General features: G+C 39.6%; 1 protein-coding gene across 1 annotated transcript in view; it reads left to right on the top strand.

The window, feature by feature from the left end:
* UBXN7 (UBX domain protein 7) overlaps nucleotides 1-21,806 on the top strand; it is a 195,166-nt gene that overhangs the window by 42,127 nt on the left and 131,233 nt on the right. The window contains exon 5 of the mRNA XM_053709814.1: nucleotides 398-510. Within this exon, the coding sequence (XP_053565789.1) occupies nucleotides 398-510 (113 nt within the window). The remainder of the gene's footprint in view (nucleotides 1-397; nucleotides 511-21,806) is intronic.

The raw sequence follows: 21,806 nt of genomic DNA, 5'->3' as shown, positions 1-21,806 counted from the left end.
ATCAATAAAAAATAGTTTTCAATTGCCAGCTCAATGGTGAATTGATTCTATATGTGGAATCATAAAGTCTTTGATTGAAGAATGTCTTAGAAAGGTTTAGCATGTACACTGTAGTGTAAACATTTGTAGTAAATACCCCATTTTGCACGGAACAAATTAAAAAAAGACTTTGATATCCCTCTAATTTATTTTGTTGTAATTGTTATTTATATTTATTTTACTTTTGTATAACACAGATTAAAAAATATATTAATAATATTTAAAATATCCTAAAATCTTTACAGTTTAAGACACCTCTAACTTGTTTTAACAGTACTAAGTATGTTTACAATTGTACGATCTGGATCTGGTTTACTTTGTGTTCATTTATTTTTTCATCTACTTTGGGGTGCTGCAGTGCGACAGGAGCAGGAGCTACGTAATGGAGGGTCAGTGGATAAGAAGCTTACAACATTAGCTGATCTATTCAGACCTCCTGTTGACATTATGCACAAAGGGAGCTTTGAGACGGTGAGTGTTGTGTATTCAAAGTGTAATTTAATTTATAGCTTTTTTCTATTAAAAAAACACAACAAAAAAACAGTTTAATTACTTTCCCACTAATGATTATAGATTGAAGTACCAGAGGAAAGTTTAAATAATTACAATTTTCTTCATAAATGGAAAGAGTCCACAGCTGCATTCATTACTTTTGGGAATTCAGATCCTGGCCACCAGGAGGAGGCAATGACACCCCAGCCAAAGGCACTCCTCCCTCTTCCCTCATCCCCAGCATTTTTTGCCTTTTGTTCCCAGGTGGTTGGCAGAGAAGTGTCAGAAGTTTTCGATAGTTTCTTATAGAGGGTAGTACTCTTTGGCATGGGACTGGAGTTTTAAGTAGTCCTGTCAGCCTCTCAGTGAGAGCATAGGTGAAAGTTATAGTCCGGAGATGCAGGAAGAGTCTTTCTGCGAAACCATCCCGACTCATATTAACAGCTCCACAAGTAATCAGCGTTGACGAGTTTCGCTGCCTGCTTTTTTCTCTCAAGTCCATGGCGGAAGCGACGCTACTATCTGTCACACTTGAAGGACCATGTTCCTATTCCACACCGTAGATTCCGGTAAGATCGTTTCATTTTACTTTCATCATGGATGTATTGTAATTACAACTGTTTATCCGAGAGGGGCTACAACCTTTTGGGGATAATTTTAACATAGGGTCTCAGTGAGGCTCCATTTTGTATCTAGGAATCAAGGGTTAATATCTCCTGAGGGGGGTTATTGAACAGGGGTTTTTGTAATCATGTTTGTTATGTGATTCTGTCTGCTACTGTGTAGTGTTGCTTCGGCTCATCGCTATTTTGGAACATAACGGCCTATGTCTAGTGACGCGGCCTTTACGGTCAGGTGCGCTTTTGCATGGACTGCACGGTTCACCTTGTGACTCCATTTCTGCATTCCTGACCGTGTGGCGACGGAGAAATTTTGGTCCGCTGGTGTATGGTTCTCTGGAGGTGGTGAGTGCCCCAGCCATTGGGGGTGTAAGGTGCCGTTTAGATTATGGTCCATTTTTTATTCAGTGTCCCAGTTATGGAGGATTCTGATTTTTTGGCGACGGATGTCTCTGATTCAGACTCTACTTCTTGCGAAGGAAATGAATTGGCCCGGGTGATACATGCCCATCAGTTTTAAAGTGCTCTTTTCCTCGGCATCGGGGAATCAGGTGCCCACTGAGCCATCCGCCTCTGGGGATTCTATTTCCCACAAGACGAGTTCCCTACCACCAACTCTTACTACGCATGCAGGTAACCCAAAACGCTACTTATCCTTCTATGGAGTGTGGGCTGTTCCCACCGAAGGTTAAGACACGGTTCCGCATGGGCATATCTTTGGCGCTGGCGCATCTGCACCTCCCAGGAGTGTGCTTACGATATTGTTTGTGTTCTGTTAACCGGGGCTCATCAGGCGTGGGATCGTCTGGTCCAGTTCAGCCCTCTGAGTAGCGACTGCCCCTGAGGTCTCAGGGGGTCAACCTTTGGGCCGGTGTTTTCTTTTGTCCTGGCGGAGGTATGTTGCACCTTTCGTTATAGACTGGTGCGCCTTCGTGTTCTACAAAGGCACATTTTTGTCGTTTCTTGAGGATCCCACTCTTAATGAGTCTGGGGATTCTCAGTCTTAATCTTCGACTGGCTTGCATGTATAGACAGAAGGGGATGAAGTAATCTTCTTCTTGTTATTTGTGTATCCTTTTCCAGTTCTGAGCTTGGAAGTCTTGGACCCCTGTTCGGCTGATCCTGGGCGATAACCTACGGGTTGCCTTATCTTTTATTTTCATCCGGTGAGGATGATTTTTATTTGGTCTAAAGCTCATGTTGTGGTGTGATGTTTCCTTCGGGAACTTTCTTCTCTGGAATTGATGTCTGCGATTTTGTGGTTGCACTGTTTACAAAAGTCTGACTGTTCTTTGTCCCTCCATCTTGGGGGAGACTCTATGTGGCCTTGACAGTGCTGGTTTCAGGCTGGTCCTGACTCTGTACAAACCCTTCTGTCTTTGAGGCCTAGTTCAGACACCTGGCGCCTTTTTATGTCCGGTTGGTCCGGTGAGGGCGCCTAGTGATCACAATATAATTTGTGTTGTTTTGTTACAAGCTTTAACTAGCATCCTGAGAGGACTTGAGGGTCCGTGGTTGCTTAGGGGCATGGGGATTGGTTCAGTCCTCATTCGCCTTTCAATCTAGTGGGCCGGGACTCAGTTGAGATCTGTGGCGACATGCTCAGTCGTTTCCAATTTTTCAGAAGGAATTAGAGTGTTCCTTACCGTTTTTGTTTGGATGCTTGGAGGATTTAGGTCCTTCATACCGCCGTTCTTACGGTTTTGCCTTTCATGGTCTCTTTGGAAGTGTCCTTTTAGGACTTGTTCCTTTTAGAGGTTCTCTTCCTTTGGGTCGAGACTTTCTGGACTTTGTCCGTTTTTTCTGGTGGCTTTGGCCGCTTAATTAGGAAGGGAAGGCTGTGAGGCACTGTCTTCCTTCGGGAGTTAGTCGTCTCCATATCAGGGGCGATAGGAGGTGTTGTCTATTTTTCCAAGCTTTTTGCTTAGGGGATGTTTTTCTGCCTGGGTTTGGGATGCTTTGCATTCTTCTTCCTTGGGTGTGGTCCTCTGGAACGTTACTCTGAAAGGGTTATAGAGACTAGCCTTTCTTTCTACTCTCTTTCGGGTGACTCTGTTCTCGTTCTCATTTCCCTTAGTGTTGCCCTTGGGGCCTTTGGGCTCCAGAGAAATTGCGTGAATTTGTCGCGGCCTAGCACCTTGTGACCTCCCGCTAGGGTGTTCTCTTCCCTTTGGGCTGGGAATTACGAGTGAGTCCTGTACCCATTGTCCCGGTTTTCCGGTTCTCATCCCCTGTGAGGTGTGATTGCTTCAGACGGGGGTATCTTGTGTTCCCTGAGGATGTCGTTCGTTCTAGGACGATTCTGGGTCCCGGGTTTAGGGTTCTTGTCTTGGATCTTTCTTGGATGTCTTGAGACTTATGATCCTGTGGACTGGTTTGGGAAGACCCAGTTTTTTGTCACAACATAGGGGCTAGCTCATTGTGCTTGTAAGCAGGAAGGCCAGAGTTCACATCCACCTTCATGTACTGGTTATAAACTTTAAGGTCTGACTTGTCCTTCGGACGGAGTGTGCTCCTTTTCATGGGGAGTTTTTTTTCTCTGTTGGGTCAACAGTGGTGTCTGGATGATTTTGATCATACTATGTCTTCATGTCTTGTGGACATGTACACTGTTATTATCTGTGCCCTTCCCTTTTGAGGGAATAGTGTGCCTTCCTTATGAGCTGGGGTTTCCTCTTTCTGGAGGGTCATTGTCTGCCCTGTGTGTAGGAGGTTGGATCAGGTGGGTTATTTCTGTAAGGGGCAGCATCTGCTGCTCGTTGGGCTCCATTCCACCCTTTGGGCTCCATTCCACCCATTAGAAATTGATCTTTCAACATAGAGACTGTATAAGAGAGCTGTGACAGGTCTTCCTACGGATCTATTGCACTTTTTTTCTGTCCATGTCCTAGGGGGTTCACTTTGGTAGTGCCTTATTTTGGAGGAGCGGAATGGGTTGGCACCCGAGCTCTGTTGGGGTGGGTGAAGCTCCCCTTTTTCTTTCCATTCCCTGGTGGCTTGGGGTTGGGGTCTTTCTGTCCCCCCTGTCTATTGGACATGTCTGTTGCTTGGGCTGGTCTGGTGTTGGAGCAGGATCTGAGATCTGTTGCTCTGCTATTTCGTCCCCGGAGCATTCGAGGTACGGTAAGCCTCTTTGAGGATTCTACTTTCTCCATCAAGATTTGTGGGAAGGACTGGCGGCTCTTAGATAGCCTGCAACGTTGTCCGCTGGTTAGTGGATACTTAGCAATCTGAAGGTTCCTATCTTCAGCTGCCTTCTACTTGCCCTGCAAGTATTTAAGTTTCAAAGTAATTTTTAGATGACTGCAGCGTGCAGTGTTTTTGCTTCATGTGTTGGTCGTCAGACCTATCTGAGCTTGCTGCACAAAGTTTTGTTTCTGAATATTTCGGTATTCTGAGCTACCTTTTTGCGACTTGGGGATCTTCGTCTGCAGTTGCTTTTTTGAGTGCGGTTGCACTGTGTTAGGGGAAGATCCTCTCTCTGTTTCAGACTCCCGGCCTTACCCTGTGGTTTCTGTATTTCTGGGGTCTGGGCGTTGCCTCCCCTTGTTTCTATGAGACTGGTTGGGTCTCTCTTAGCCTGACCCGGTTTCTCTGTTTTTTTGCTCGATGTTTGTGCCCTTTTTAGGATTTTTTTCTGGAGTTCCTTATGCTAGCTATTCAGCTAGCTCAGCATACTAATGCACTGTGGCTACTCTGCACTGTAGCAAACCAAGGGTTGCAAGTTCTATCCCCGGCGAGGTCTGCTCAGTCTTTCCTCCTTTCGAGGTTGATAAAATGAGCAGCGCCTTGAGTCCCTTAAGGGGGATTAGCCGCGCTTTACAAGTACAATCATGTTTTCTCTGTGTCTTTTCTTCTTTGTGGAAGAATACGGTAGTTTGTTCACTTTCTTTAGTAAGGGGTGTGTTGTTTGGAGACCGACTGCTGGGCAACGGTGTCTCTTGAAGGCTGTTAACTCGGTCGAGTCTAGTTCCTGCGGTCTCTAGCAAGGCTTGTGGACTATCTGCGGGTCAGTGTCCTGGGCCTTTCCCTTTGTTTCAAAGTTGTTATCGGCTTTGGGCGAAGCGGGATTTTGTTAGGTAGGGGTTTTCAGGCCTGGTGCCCACAGAATGGGCTGCCTCTTGTACCCTCCCGTTTTTTGCATTCAGTGTCCTCTATAGCTTGGGTATTGTTTTCCCAAAAGTAATGAATGCAACTGTGGACTCTTTCCATTTATGAAGAAAAACTTAAATTATGCTTACCTGATCATTTTCTTTTCTTCAGATGGAAAGTGTCCACAGCTCCCCGTCTGTGTTTTTATGTGGGGTGGCAGTAATTTTTGTTCTTCTGGCACCTTTTCACCCTGATATTTTCTCTACTGTTCCTTGTTCCTCAGCAAGTGGGAGGAGTATTTAAGCCTTTGGCTGGGGTGTCTTTGCCTCCTGGTGGCCAGGTTCTGAATTCCCAAAAGTAATGAATGCAGCTGTGTACTCTTTCCATCTGAAGAAAAAAAAATTATCAGGTAAGCATAATTTGTTTTTCATGTTAAAACATAATTTGGCAAACGTATTGTTAAGAATGTTCTCTAAAAAGAAAAAAAGAGAAATCAGTCACTTTTCCAGTAATCATTTTTAGATCACTAGTATTTAGAACTTAAAGGGACATTGTACAGTAAAATTGGTTTCTCCTTAAAGGGACAGTCTAGTCAAAATTAACTTTCATGATTCATGCAGGGCATGCAATTTTAAACAACTTTACAATTTACTTTCATCATCAAATTTTCTTTGTTTTCTTGGTTTTCTTTGTTGAAAGCTAAACCTAAGTAGGCTCATATGCTAATTTCTAAGCCCTTGAAGGCCGCCTCTTAGCTCAGGGCATTTTGACAGGTTTTCACAGCTAGAAGGCGTTCGTTCATGTGTGCCATATAGATAACATTGTGCTCACGCACGTGGAGTTACCAAGGAGTCGGCACTGTTTGGCTAAAATGCATGTGTGTCAAAAGAACTAAAATAAGGGGGCAGTCTGCAGAGGCTTAGATACAAGGTAATCACAGAAGTAAAAAGTATATTTCTATAACAGTATTGGTCATGCAAAACTGGGGAATGAACAATAAAGGGATTATCTAGCTTTTTAAATCAATAACAATTTTGTTGTTGACTGTCGCTTTAACGTGTTTTCAATTACTTTTTATACCAGCTGCAGAGTTTAAAATGTATTCGAAATGGCACCTATATATATATAATAACTGTTTCTGCTAACTGAAACCACAACCCAATACAGTGGGCTGATCTTGAAGGGAGAGAATACTTCATTATGGCATATGTCAAATTATTTACACAAAGTCCTCCTTATCTTCTCCATTACTGTTTACTCAAAGGTCAGTGCTAAGTTCCCGATGAGCTAAAGTTCTCTGGCTGGCGAGATTATTAAAGGGAAATTTAAATGCACATCGATTAATTACATATTTGAATAGAAGCATATTTGCAATATACATGTATTGGCCAAAATGCTTCTTGTAAAAGTTATCACTGCTTTAATGTTAGCATTTTTCTCTGCACATGCATGTGAAGCATAGCTAGATATTCTCAGTGCACCAGCATTTTAAATACTGCAGCTGCTCAGAGCACAAGTGGGGCTTGTATCTTGTCATTACCAGATGGTACAAGCACCACAGACTCTCTGAGCAAGTGCTGTTTTTAAAATGCTGGTGCATGGTGCATACTTAAATACACATTTAAAAACAGCTATATCTTTTATTCGTATTTAAATTACACATGAATAAATTGTATAAAATATGCACAGCATAAATCGTAATTTAAGTAAACTGGATACGCAAACAAAAAAACACAGAAGTGTGTACTTATAAGTGCAAAATACAAAGTGTAATTGTTGTTTTTTGTAAAGTAACTATTTAAATATTTTTTTCTAGAGATCTAATTTTTTTTCTCACAAACTAAAAGGTGGCAAGCTTTTCTCAAAACACTAATTACCCTAATAGAAAAATAAATGCATATGAAAACATAGGCAATTGTAAGATGCTATATGCAGAAAGCAGCGTAATGTGATTTATATTGACTGCAGGATTTAATTTTTATAGTGCGGCTCCTGCTCACTTCTAACTTTGCTCCACCGTGGGGTGTCTCTTTCTAGCGAGCTCCATTGCTTCTAATTGTAGGCATCTCGCCACTCGCAACGACTGCCCCTTTTTTACCATAATTCCACAGGGCAGTCCCCGTGAGGGTTGGCTTGAAAAACCACATCTGAACTTGTGAGGTTTAGATCATTAGACCCTTAGAGAGAACAATAAAAATGAACATTTTAGTGTCTATCTGTCACAGGCGCTCACTGGGAGCATTATTTATTATATGTTTTTATGTAACCAGAACTTAAATGGACAGGCAACCCCCGATGCAACTTTAATTCCATACCTTAGATCAGTAATAGAACATGCGCCTGCACCGCATCGCATGTTTTCTAGCTCTAACTGTATAGGACTAATCACCCAAAGTACGTACGTTTATTGCATGTCGATATGGCCGCCAAACTCCCCACACTGTTACGTATTTACTTTCTCTTTCAATGACTCCTCCAATCATAAGCAATTCCTTAATTGGCGTGTTCACGGCGAATCGCACATGCACAATCAATTGGGAACAAAAACCCCCCGGATCTAACCACTAAGGTAATCACAGCAGCACTGCCAATGTCTACTTGCGAGCGGGCAGAAGAAAATGCGCATGTGCATTACCAAAACGGCAACTTCCACAGTTTAGAACATGAACTAGCATGGAAAACAATAGAGTAGGGGACGAAGGAGGAGGGGGAGGAGTTTGGCGGCCATATCGATATGCAAAATCAAATTACTTAACTGGAGATTACTATGATAAATGTCCATCTTCTATGTGTGTAAAGTGGTGCAGCGTTATGATTTCACTATGAGTAAATTAAAGGTTCGTTGTTAAATCAGGTGTAGACTGTCCCTTTAAGTTCAGAAATGTTCAGTATGGGTGGGGATACAATAGGCAAAATCAGCTATTTCAAATGAGAAAATAAAAGTAAAGGGGCTATTTGTAAACAGTTTAATATACTCCAGTAGGTAAAATGGATAAGTGGGAAGGCATTACAATGGAGAAAATATTAGATTTACACTGTCCCTTTAATTGTGATATGTACACTTGTGAATGAAGGTGTGCTCAGTTATATATAATTATCTTCCTATTCTTTCCCTCAACTACCTAAACTTTATCTGTTGTTGTCATTGTTTCTTCTAGTTACAAAATATTATTCTGGATTCTTAGTGATATTTCGTAATTATTATTATCTGTATTTGCAAAGTACCAACAAGGGGGTACAGTAAATAAACCAAGATGGGCAAGGCAGACTGGGACAGAAAGATTAGAAGACCCTACTTCCTAGACAACTTGCAAACTAACCTGCTTATACTAAGATGATGTAGATAATACATTGGTTTGTTGTAGAAAACAATGTTGGTATCTTTATCAATCCATATAAAAAGAAACAATGTATCTGCACATACTGTATCCTGGTATCTTTTGTTACTTCACTTTTTAGGTGTTCTGAAATAGAATAAAACATGTTAGACAATATTTGCTAGTATCAGTTTTTTTGTTTTTCTAATTTCAGAACCTTTAAAAAGGAGAAGTAATTTTCTCATGAGAAAAACCCAAGAAAGGCATGATTTGTCCGGTCTACAGTGCATACTTCATTAGCAGGAAGACACTGAAAGATTCTTGTATTATTCCTGCAATTGTGAGTTGAGCTTGTTTTAGAATTTGTTTGGCTTTAGGAGCACATAGATTTAATTTCTTGAAATGTTCTCGCCGCACATTTGTATACATTTATTATTTTCTTTTTTTCGATATATTGATTTATGTTGCCCAACCCTGAAAAAAAATCATGCCATACCCTCTAGTTATTTTAAACATTTATCAATTTAAAGATATTCTAAAAATGGAGGTTCTTTTATAGTTGCACAATAAGCTCCAATTGAGTTTCGTTCTGACTGTTTAAATGCTCATGACTCTGAACTGCTGTAACATAATATAGGAATCACTATACAACCCAAAAATACAAAGTAAATTGTTCAGAAGCTTTTAAGTGATTTAAAGGGACATCATCATAATGTAATTTTGCCTTTGTTAAATCTAGAGGAGGCCAAAATGTATTAAATTAAGAAAAACTGTGAGAATTCTGCTCTGGATTAAACTACTTTTCTCTTATTGTTATCGTGACAGCACATGAAGGAGATGATTCTTGACTGATAAGTTAATATAAGCCACAACTTGGTGATTTGCAGAGACGTTACACTGACAATTAAATTTTAAGCCATTTTCCTCCCGCCCACCAGTTTCCTTTTCTATTATCTAATTTGCTGCATTCTCTAAATATCCTTTGTTGAAGAAGCAGCATTGCACTACTGAGAGCTAGTTAACGCACTGGTGAGCCAATAACATGAAGCATATATGTGCAGCAACCAATCAGCAGCTCCTGAGCCTACCTAGGTATCTTTTTAAATAAACAATACCAAGAGAGCAAAGCAAATTAGATAATAGAAGTAAATTGGTAAGTTGTTTAAAATCACAAGCTCTATCTGAATCACGGAAGAAAAAAATGTGGGTTTCATGTCCCTTTAAGTGTCTGCTTCAAGACCCTTCTTCCCTTAGAACTCAATTCCCATTCTACTGTTCTGTCTACTGGAGCATCATATCTATTGGTCACATTAAAGCTCTGACCCCTCTCTGCTCTATTATGTGAATGGCAGGGGTCTATTACTATCTCTCTGACAATAATTAAGCCAACAATCTCTGTGCGGTTTCTTTTGGCTTAAAGGGACAGTATACACCAATTTTCATATAACTGCATATAATAGACACTTCTATAAATAATTATATGCACAGATACTGATTTAAAAATTCAGTATAAAGCCATTTAAAAACTTACTTAGAAGCTTCCAGTTTAGCTCTATTTAAAAGGTTACTGGAACACCCACTGCAAGTGGCAAATATCAGACACTCCCCTTCTCCCTTCCTTTACATATGAAAAGACCCTTTACACAAACAGGAGCAAGCTGGAGTAGGTATACGTCGGTATTATCCTAAACTTTGGGGCTTGGTTAGGAGTCTGAAAATCAGAGCAATGTTATTTAAAAATAAGCAAAACTATACATTAAAAAAAACCAAGAACTTTGTGGGCTATATAAATAGATCATCTACAAAACATTTATGCAAAGAAAAAAACGAGTGTATAATGTCCCTTTAAATGGTCATGTCTTTAGACTTCACTATCATGACAGAGCTGTCCCACCCTCCTTTGCTGAATGTGATGGGCTCTAGGAATAGAATGGAGGTCTACTCTTCAGCTTACTGTATGGATTCTTCATTATCACATTACTGTGGCCAACCTCACCCTTACCTCTTTAGTGCCATACTAACTAGCTGTTACATTGCTAGCCAGACACAGCACATTTCCATTATTTCACTCCCTTGCTTTGTTTGATCTTTAGATTGTACTATTATTCCTCTTATTCCCAACTGTATTTTCCCACTCTAACATGTACAAACTTTCCTCTCAGGGTTTTCAGTTTTCTTCTTGGGGAGACCAGAAACCATCACATTGTGCTTTCAACTAGATTCAAATCTTAGTCTTTCTAGAGTGCAGAGATAAGTAATTCATCTTACAACACTGAGTCAAGAAATACTTCAGGCAATTAGTGGGAACTGTTATTTACATTTTCTTTAACCCCTTAGTGACCTGAACATTTTTCAATGTTCTTACCGTTAAAGACCAGGGCAGTTTTTACATTTCTGCGGTGCTGTAATTTTCCTCTTACTCATTTACTGTACCCACACATATTATATACTGCATTAAATTGACTTTCTAATGTTATTATTTTCATCATATCATGTAATTTACTATAAAAAAATAAAATATGATGAAAGAAATTAAAAAAAAACAAATTTTTTCTATCTTTGACCCCCAAAATCTCTTAAACATCAAAGTTGTAAGTTATAGGGCAATAAGTACAAGTAACACTTTGCTATTTTCAAACCATTTTTTACATTGTAACACTGATATCTGTCAGGAATCCCTGAATAACCCTTTACATGTATATATATTCTTTTAGTAGACAGCCCAAAGTATTGATCTAGGCTCATTTTGGTATATTTCATGCCACCATTTCACCGCCAAATGCGATCAAATAAAAAAAAAATCGTTAACATTTTCACAAACTTTAGGTTTCTCACTGAAGTTATTTAAACAATCAGCTTCTGCAATTATGGCACAAATGGTTGTAAATGCTTTTCTTTCATGTAATTGGCAAGAGTCCATGAGCCTAGTGACATATGGGATATACAATCCTACCAGGAGGGGCAAAGTTTCCCAAACCTCAAAATGCCTATAAATACACCCCTCACCACACCCACAATTCAGTTTTACAAACTTTGCCTCCTATGGAGGTGGTGAAGTAAGTTTGTGCTAAGATTTCTACGTTGATATGTGCTTCTCAGCATTGTTGAAGCCCGATTCCTCTCAGAGTACAGTGAATGTCAGAGGGACGTGAAGGGAGTATCACCTATTGAATACAATGATTTCCCTAACGGGGGTCTATTTCATAGGTTCTCTGTTATCGGTGGTAGAGATTCATCTCCTACCTCCCTTTTCAGATCGACGATATATTCTCAATTTACCATTACCTCTACTAATAACTGTTTTAGTACTGGTTTGGCTATCTGCTATATGTGGATGGGTGTCTTTTGGTAAGTATGTTTTTTATTACTTAAGACACCTCAGCTATAGTTTGGCACTTTATGCATTTGTATAAGGTTCTAAATATATGTATTGTGCTTATAATTGCCATGAGTCAGGTTCATGTATTTCCTTCAGCAGACTGTCAGTTTCATATTTGGGGAATTTAAACATTTTAAGAAATGTATTTCTTACCTGGGGTTTTAGTCTTTTTTTTCAATTGACTACTTCTTGCTATTGCGGGTATTAGGCCCGCGGGTGTGTTAAATGCTAAACTTTATTGCGTCATTCTTGGCGCGAAATTTTTTTTGGCGCGGAAAAAGACGTTTATGACGCAACTTCGTCAATTCCGGCGTCATACGTGACTCCGAGACCTTTCACACAGCGGCGTCATTAGTGACGCAAGTGTTTCATTCCCGGTTATTTTTGGCGCCAAAAAAGTTCACGTTACGTTGTGCGTCATACTTGGCGCCAATTTTTTTTCATTATTTCAATACCCCATTGATGTTTGCCTCTTTCTTTTTTCTCTATCAGAGGCCTATGCTTTTGCATTTTTTCCCATTCCTGAAACTGTCATATAAGGAAATAGATAATTTTGCTTTATATGTTGTTTTTTCTCTTACATTGAGCAAGATGTCCCAATCTGATCCTGCCTCAGAAGTTTCTGCTGGAACATTGCTGCCTGACATCGGTTCTACCAAAGCTAAGTGCATTTGTTGTAAAAGTGTAGAAATTATTCCACCAAATGTCATTTGTAATAGTTGTCATGATAAACTTTTACATGCAGATAGTGTTTCCATCAGTAATAGTACATTGCCAGTTGCAGTTCCTTCAACTTCTAATGTACATGATATACCTGTAAATTTTAAAGAATTTGTTTCTGATTCTATTCTGAAGGCTTTGTCTGCATTTCCACCTTCTAATAAACGTAAAAGGTCTTTTAAAACTTCTCATTTAGCCGATGAAATTTCAAATGACCAGCAACTAATTTATCCTCTTCTGATAAGGATCTATCTGATTCAGAAGATCCTTCCTCAGACATTGACACTGACAAATCTACTTATTTATTTAAAATAGAGTATATGCGTTCTTTATTAAAAGAAGTGTTAATTACTTTGGATATTGAGGTAACCAGTCCTATTGACGTTCAGTCTAATAAACGTTTAAATGCTGTTTTTCCTATTCCTGAGGCTATTTCTGATATGATTTCTAGGGAATGGAATAAGCCAGGTACTTCTTTTATTCCTTCTTCAAGGTTTAAAAAATTGTATCCTTTACCAGCAAAATCTATAGAGTTTTGGGAAAAAAATCCCCGAAGTTGATGGGGCTATTTCTACTCTTGCTAAACGTACCACTATTCCTATGGAAGATAGTACTTCCTTTAAGGATCCTTTAGATAGGAAGCTTGAATCCTATCTAAGGAAGGCCTATTTATATTCAGGTCATCTTCTCAGACCTGCTATTTCTTTGGCTGATGTTGCGGCTGCCTCAACTTTTTGGTTGGAGAATTTAGCGCAACGAGAATTGGATCCTGACATATCTAGCATTACTCGCTTACTGCAACATGCTAATAATTTTATTTGTGATGCCATTTTTGATATTATCAAAATTGATGTTAGATCCATGTCTTTAGCTGTATTAGCTAGAAGAGCTTTGTGGCTTAAATCTTGGAATGCTGATATGACATCTAAATCTAGATTACTATCTCTTTCTTTCCAAGGTAATAATTTATTTGGTTCTCAGTTGGATTCTATTATTTCAACTATCACTGGAGGAAATGGAGTTTTTTTGCCTCAGGATAAAAAACCTAAGGGTAAATCTAAAGCTTCTAACTGTTTTCGTTCCTTTCGTCAGAATAAGGAACAAAAACTCAATCCTCCTCCCAAGGAATCTGCTTCCAGTTGGAAGCCTTCCTCAAATTGGAATAAATCCAAGCCATTTAGGAAACCAAAGTCTGCCCCTAAGTCCGCATGAAGGTGCGGCCCTCATTCCAGCTCAGCTGGTAGGGGGCATATTAAGGTTTTTCAAGGATTTTTGGATAAAATCTGTCCAAAATCATTGGATTCAGAGCATTGTCTCTCAAGGGTATTGAATAGGATTCAAAGTAAGACCTCCTGTGAGAAGATTTTTTCTCTCACGCATCCCTGTAAATCCAGTAAAAGCTCAGGCTTTTCTGAAGTGTGTTTCAGACCTGGAGTCTTCAGGGGTAATCATGCCAGTTCCTCCTCAGGAACAAGGTTTGGGGTTTTATTCAAACCTATTCATTGTACCAAAGAAAGAAAATTAGTTCAGACCAGTTCTGGATCTGAAAATTTTGAATCGTTATGTAAGAGTACCAACTTTCAAGATGGTGACTATAAGGACTATTCTGCCTTTTGTTCGGCGAGGACATTATATGTCCACAATAGACTTGCAGGATGCATACCTTCATATTCCGATTCATCCAGAACACTATCAGTTTCTGAGATTCTCTTTTCTAGACAAGCATTACCAATTTGTTGCTCTTCCATTTGGCCTAGCAACAGCTCCAAGAATCTTTTCAAAGGTTCTGGGTGCCCTACTATCTGTAATCAGAGAACAAGGTATTGCGGTGTTTCCTTATTTGGACAATATCTTGTTACTAGCTCAGTTTTTACATACTGCAGAATCTCACACAAATCATCTAGTGTTGTTTCTTCGGAAACATGGTTGGAGGATCAATTTACCAAAAGGTTTCTTGATTCCTCAGATAAGGGTCACCTTTTTAGGTTTCCAGATAGATTCAGTGTCCATGACTCTGTCTCTAACAGACAAGAGACGTTTAAAATTGGTCGCACCATGCCGGCACCTTCAGTCTCAGTCATTCCCTTCAGTGGCTATGTGCATGGAAGTTTTAGTTCTCATGACTGCAGCATCGGACGCGATCCCCTTTGCTCGTTTTCACATGAGACCTCTACAGCTTTGCATGCTGAATCAATGGTGCAGGGATTATACACAGATATCACAATTAATATCCTTGAATCCCAATGTACGACACTCTCTGACATGGTGGATAGATCACCATCGTTTGGTTCAATGGGCCTCTTTTGTTCGGCCAACCTGGGCTGTGATCTCAACAGATGTGAGTCTTTCAGGTTGGGGAGCTGTTTGGGGATCTCTGACATCACAAGGGGTTTAGAAATCTCAAGAGGCGAGATTACCAATAAATATTTTAGAACTCTGTGCAATTCTCAGGGCTCTTCAGTTTTGGCTTCTGCTAAAGAGAGAACCGTTCATTTGTTTTCAGACAGACAATATCACAGCTGTGGCTTATGTCAATCATCAGGGTGGGACTCACAGTCCCCAAGCTATGAAAGAAGTATCTCGGATACTTGCCAGGTGTAGACAATTGGGAGGCGGATTATCTCAGCCGCCAGACTTTACATCCAGGGGAGTGGTCTCTCCATCCAGATATGTTTTCTCAGATTGTTCAGATGTGGGGTCTTCCAGAGGTAGATCTCATGGCCTCTCATCTAAACAAGAAACTTCGCAGATACCTGTCCAGGTCCAGGGATGTTCAGGCGGAAGCAGTGGATGCATTGACACTTCCTTGGTGTTATCATCCTGCTTACATCTTCCCGCCTCTAGTTCTCCTTCCAAGAGTGATCTCCAAAATCATCATGGAACAGTCTTTTGTGTTGCTGGTGGCTCCAGCATGGCCACACAGGTTTTGGTATGCGGATCTGGTGCGGATGTCCAGTTGCCCGCCTTGGCCACTTCCGTTACGGCCGGACCTACTATCTCAAGGTCCGTTTTTCCATCAGGATCTCAAATCATTAAATTTGAAGGTGTGGAAATTGAACGCTTAGTTCTAAGTCATAGAGGTTTCTCTGACTCAATGATTAATACTATGTTACAAGCTCGTAAATCTGTCTCTAGAAAGATTTATTATAGAGTTTGGAAGACTTACATTTTTTTTTTTCTTTCTTTCAAAGAGCTTTATTGAAAAAATAAACATAATAAATAAGCTTTATCAGACAGTAGTACAATTTTGTAAAGTCACTGCAATATAGACACCCGGTACATCAATGGGCCCGCAGACAAAAGAGCCCTGGCCATAACAATATGGAGTGACATAGTAGCTTTTACACATACACTGACCTCAAAGCAAACTTAACTTATTAAGCTCTCTTTTACTTTTTCTTCCTTTTACTTTTCCTAAATCAGGATCCATGTCCCTAATTAGGGGCACAGCATGTTAATAATGCCAAAACACAGCTTAGCATTGAATCTGTGGTTAAAGTATAGAATATACAAATATGTCAATATGTCCTGGTGAGCTGTCAAACATTCAAACCGCAGAGTCCACTCTCCTCTGGAACCATACAGCCATGGGGGGGGAAGACTTACATTTTATGGTATTCTTCTCATAAATTCTCCTGGCATTCTTTTAGAATTCCTAGAATTTTACAGTTCCTTCAGGATGGTTTGGATAACGGTTTGTCTGCAAATTCCTTGAAAGGACAAATCTCCACTCTTTCTGTTTTATTTCACAGAAAGATTGCTATACTTCCTGATATTCACTGTTTTGTACAGGCTTTAGTTCGTATTAAGCCTGTCATTAAATCAATTTCTCCTCCTTGGAGTCTTAATTTGGTTCTGAAGGCGTTACAGGCTCCTCCATTTGAGCCTATGCATTTTTTGGACATTAAACTACTTTCTTGGAAAGTGTTGTTCCTTTTGGCTATCTCTTCTGCTAGAAGAGTTTCTGAGCTATCTGCTCTTTCTTGTGAGCCTCCTTTTCTGATTTTTCATCAGGATAAGGCAGTTTTGCGGACTTCTTTTCAATTTTTACCTAAAGTTGTGAATTCTAACAACATTAGTAGAGAAATTGTTGCCCCTTCCTTATGTCCTAATCCTAAGAATTCTTTGGAGAGATCCTTACATTCTTTGGATGTGGTAAGAGCTTTGAAATATTATGTGGAAGCTATTAAAGAATTCAGGAAGACTTCCAGTCTATTTGTTTTATTTTCTGGTCCTAGGAAAGGTCAGAAGGCTTCTGCTAGTTCCTTGGCTTCTTGGTTGAAACTTTTGATTCATCAAGCTTATTTGGAGTCGGGTCAGGCCCCGCCTCAGAGAATTACAGCTCATTCTACTAGATCAGTTTCCACTTCGTGGGCTTTTAAGAATGAAGCTTCAGTTGATCAGATTTGCAAAGCGGCGACTTGGTCCTCTTTGCATACATTTACTAAATTCTACCGTTTTGATGTATTTGCTTCTTCGGAAGCAGTTTTTGGTAGAAAAGTTCTTCAGGCAGCTTTTTCAGTTTGATTCTTCTGCTTTTGATTTAAGTTTTTTTCTTTCAAAGATGAAATAAACTTATTTTTGTTTTGGGTTGTGGATTAATTTTTTCAGCGGTATATGGCTGTTTTTATTTTTTTCCCTCCCTCTCTAGTGACTCTTGAGTGGAAGACTCCACATCTTGGGTATTGATATCCCATATGTCACTAGCTCATGGACTCTTGCCAATTACATGAAAGAAAACATAATTTATGGAAGAACTTACCTGATAAATTCATTTCTTTCATATTGGCAAGAGTCCATGAAGCCCACCCTTTTTATGGTGGTTATGATTTTTTGTATGAAACACAATTATTTCCAAATTTCCTTTGTTGATGCTTTCTACTCCTTTCTTTATCACCCCACTGCTTGGCTATTCATTAAACTGAATTGTGGATGTGGTGAGGGGTGTATTTATAGGCATTTTGAGGTTTGGGAAACTTTGCCCCTCCTGGTAGGATTGTATATCCCATATGTCACTAGCTCATGGACTCTTGCCAATATGAAAGAAATGAATTTATCAGGTAAGTTCTTACATAAATTATGTTTTTCTTTAGGACGTACTCTGTACATTGTCGGTCGTTAAGGGGTTAAATTGTTTGCAAATAGCTTCTTTATTTTATTTGAAATAGCTGATTTTGCCTGTTTAAACTGCCACCTATACTGAAAATATGAATGCTCTTGCAAACGCTGTAGAAAAGCTATGTAAAAGAGACATGGCAGCATAAATTAACCTCCCAGTGGGTGTGGGGGAGAGTGATTTTTGTATCTGAAATAGCTGTTTTTACTTATTGAACCTCCTCAGCCATAAGTAGCATTTTAATACCTATTAAGTTTTTCATACAGAGAGAAATCACATGAGCAGGGCTGTGCTTTCAAATAAAAAAATAAACACATTCCCATACATTTAATACTCTGCAGTAAGTATAACAAGTAATTTTGAGCACATTAAGGGGAAAACAATTATACAGCGCAGTCTCCCTTTCTCTCCTTCCAACTGTCAGGATAATCTTTGTGCATAATGCAACAAACAAGCATATACCCTACCTCTAGCCCAGCTGCCAATTAAGGGAACCTCAGACATTGCCTCTCTCCATTTCTGAGGCATCAGACTTTACCTCTGGAGGAAACACCATCAGTTGTATGATTCCCATACTTTGTCCAATTTGGCAACATGCTAATCTTTTTTATCCATACAAACGTTCTTGTGCAACCTCAAGGCTAGTTAATGCACTACAGTTATGTGATGACCTCTCTCCTCTGCTGAAGCTTCTTACTGATTCTCTGCACAATCTATAATAACGTTTATGTGGATGTTCCACAGGGCCCCATAGATACTGACTACTTACTACATGGCTGCAATGAACCTCCACTCCTTCCAATACCCCTTACAACCCCTAATTCATATAATGTATAGTGAACAAAACATATGCCTCACATTGGGGTGTCGCAACTCTCTCTAATACAATAGGGAGAATTAATCAGAAATACTACAGCTGTATGGAGAACTTTTATATACTTTTTATATATTGTGATGAGGTAACGCCTCACTCCACTTGGTAGCCATTAGTATATCTGTGGACAAGTGAACATGAAACCACAGTAGTATCTTGGTCCTCTTTACACACTTTTTAAAAAATAAATGAATAAATAAAATAAATGTATATATTATTTTAGGAAATATAGCATTTGGGGTTTGGATTGTAGGTTTGGTAGGCCTACCCCATAATTTTGTACAATCTCCTTCCTTTTCCTGGTTATGGTTTATCTTAGAATTTGTTCATACATATTGGCTATACACAAAGCTCATACTATAGGAGGATGTTCTGAAAACTTAATACAAAGAAGTTTCTTCCTTTGTAAAGATGAGAATTAGTGGGTCAAGCACAGCTTACGTAATATTAAATGTAAGCTTCATGTGCTGTCAGTCTGGAAATGGATCCACATATAAACAAAATGAGGGATCTTATGTTAAAGAAAAAAAAAAGAAAACATTTTACTTAAAAACATAAAAAAATTCATAAATGATCTATATATATATATATATATATATATATATATATATATATATATATATATATATATATATAGGTGTATACTGTTTTAAGACAGCACTCTCTTCTACAAAATCATTTACTTTATAACCAAAAGTTAGAAAGAAAACTAAAAGCACAGAAAGGCCCTACAGAATAATATGTCAGTTGCAATCATACAACCATCACTACAGGAGTAGGGAAAGGGGAGGTTAGTTCTATTCACAACTGTTAAACCTTTGTGCTCAAAGGCAGTGACCTACCTGCAAGGGTCCAGGGTTACTACCATCAGCTAATTTCTGGCTTGTATTCCTAATCTTCTATCCTCAATCACACCCAGCTTACAATATCAAAAATAAAACTGAGGTGTTTCCATTCATCAAATTATCATCAATCACAGCGTGATATTTGTTATATTATTTCAATATTAAATGTTAACTTAGTCTCCACTCAATCGGTACACTTTATACATGCAACAAACTCTGCAGGCCCCGCCACTGGTGCATTTCCTCACGTGAGTGAAGATTTTTTTTATCTGTCTCCATACTGTATATACCAGCTTATATATACATATAAACATATATTCTATGACATTTTTAATTTCGGTTCCAATAAAGTAAAACGTTTTTCTTTTTTAAGATATGATGAGTCCACAGATTTCATCCTTACTTGTGGGATATCGCCTCCAGGCCAGCAGGAGGAAGCAAAGAGCACCACAGCAAAGCTGTATAAATAGCTCCTCCCTTCCCTCCCACTCCAGTCATTCTCTTTGCCTGTGTTAGTAATAGGAGATGGCAAAGTGAGGTGTTAGAAATTATTCTTCAATCAAGAGTTTGTTATTTTTAAGTAGTGCCAGAGAGTGCTACTTTGACCTGGGGTGTAGCCTAGACCAGATCAGTCTCTACAGCAGGGCTTTTTGGTGGCTTTAAAGCATTAGGAACTGGTGGGACATAATTCTCACTGTGCCTCCTAGAGATATTGCTGCCCCATTATAGATAGCCTAAGCACATGGTAACTCAGGCTGATCTGCTTCCACAGGGCTATGAGAGGGAGAAACGGACCTCTTACACCTGATGGACTGCCATGCTGTCGCTCAGCGTTCAAGGTAAGTGCTAACTTTATTATTCTGGGGATATCACAATTCTCTCAGAAGAAAGTCAGCACTACATTACCTACATATCACATGTCAAGGGCTAAGAAAGATTGGACTCCTTATTCTGATGGGACTGTGATCTCGTTTTTAGGGCTATGTTACACAGACACTGGGGACTGGAGTCAGTGTTATCCACATAGAATATGCCGACCGGGAGATGCAATTAGTCTTGATGGGCTCTTTATTGTGAAAGAGGAAGGCTATATTATACTGAAGATCAGTGTGGTTTTACTCCCGGCAGTTGACATATAATATGCCGACCGGGAGGTGTTTAACTTTTTTGTTTTAGCTTTCAGTTTTTATTGAGTTTAAAGGTGCTACCTGACTGTGCTGTAGTTTACTCAGCTATAATTTTCCTCATTAAGCTTAGTCGTTCTATCTCCCGGGGTCAGGTCTATGAGATCTTAATGGCGCCCGGGAGATTGAGTTCGGTGACGCCCACAATGGGTGGAGTTTTCTTCCCGCCGTTTTTCTGAGCCTTCTTGTCCATCTCTGAACGTTGTTAAGGGATAGAAGGCATTCCCTATATTTACAAGACTGTTTCCCATGGCCGACTCAGCAAAGGATGACATTCCCTAGGGGGGAAGGAGTAGTTTTATCTTCACTACGAGAACTTCCATACCCTTAGAGGATTGTCCTATGGAAAAAATTTAGTAATGGGACACTTCAGGGTTTACAATGGCAACCATCTGTGTACTTTGCTACCGTCACTAGTGTGGCGGCATTTTTAGCTTGCTGCGTTGTCTGATGCTATTTACTCAGTAGCTTCCCTGGATAAACATCCAGGACTGGATAAAGCTTTCAAATTAGGAACTGGGAGCATAGGTGGCTCTGTTCCAGCACCTTTTATGGTTAGAGCCTTGTTTTACGGATATATGTTCTAAAATTAAAAAAAAAAAAAATAAATCACATATAGCCTGCTGTTGAATCAAGGACAGCATGGAGAACATGCCCCGGTCCGGGATTGGATCTTTTAGGGGGCTGTCTTTCCGTTTTCGCTCGTTTGGTTTCGACCTCAACTATTTTCCTTTCAGAGGCAGTTTTCTGCTTTCAAGATTGTCTGAGGATCAGACAAAGGGAGAGATGTCCTTACACTGCGTAGGAGACCTCTCAGACCTGGGAGTGGTTGTTCCAGTTCTAATACTGGTACAGGATCTAGGGTTACCGGTCTGGTTGTGGTTCCTGAAAAAGGGGAATTTTCAGACCATTTTTTTTTAAAGGATGGGTTTTGTCCTTCAAGATGGAAACTATTAATTTGTTCCATTTCTTCCTTGATCCTAGAGGGTCAATTTATGTCTAAGATGGTTTGAGGGTTAAGTGCCTTCATGTGCCGTTTGCGAGAATCGTCTCAGTTCTAGGGTTTGCCTTTCTGGACAAACGCTTCCCATTCGTGGTACTTACCACAGTTCCGAGTTTTTCGGAGGA

The sequence above is a fragment of the Bombina bombina genome, chromosome 4, assembly GCF_027579735.1.
Source record: "Bombina bombina isolate aBomBom1 chromosome 4, aBomBom1.pri, whole genome shotgun sequence".
Classification (NCBI taxonomy): Eukaryota; Metazoa; Chordata; class Amphibia; order Anura; family Bombinatoridae; genus Bombina; species Bombina bombina.
Note: the sequence above shows the minus strand (reverse complement) of the source record. Positions and strands in the feature narration are given on the sequence as shown.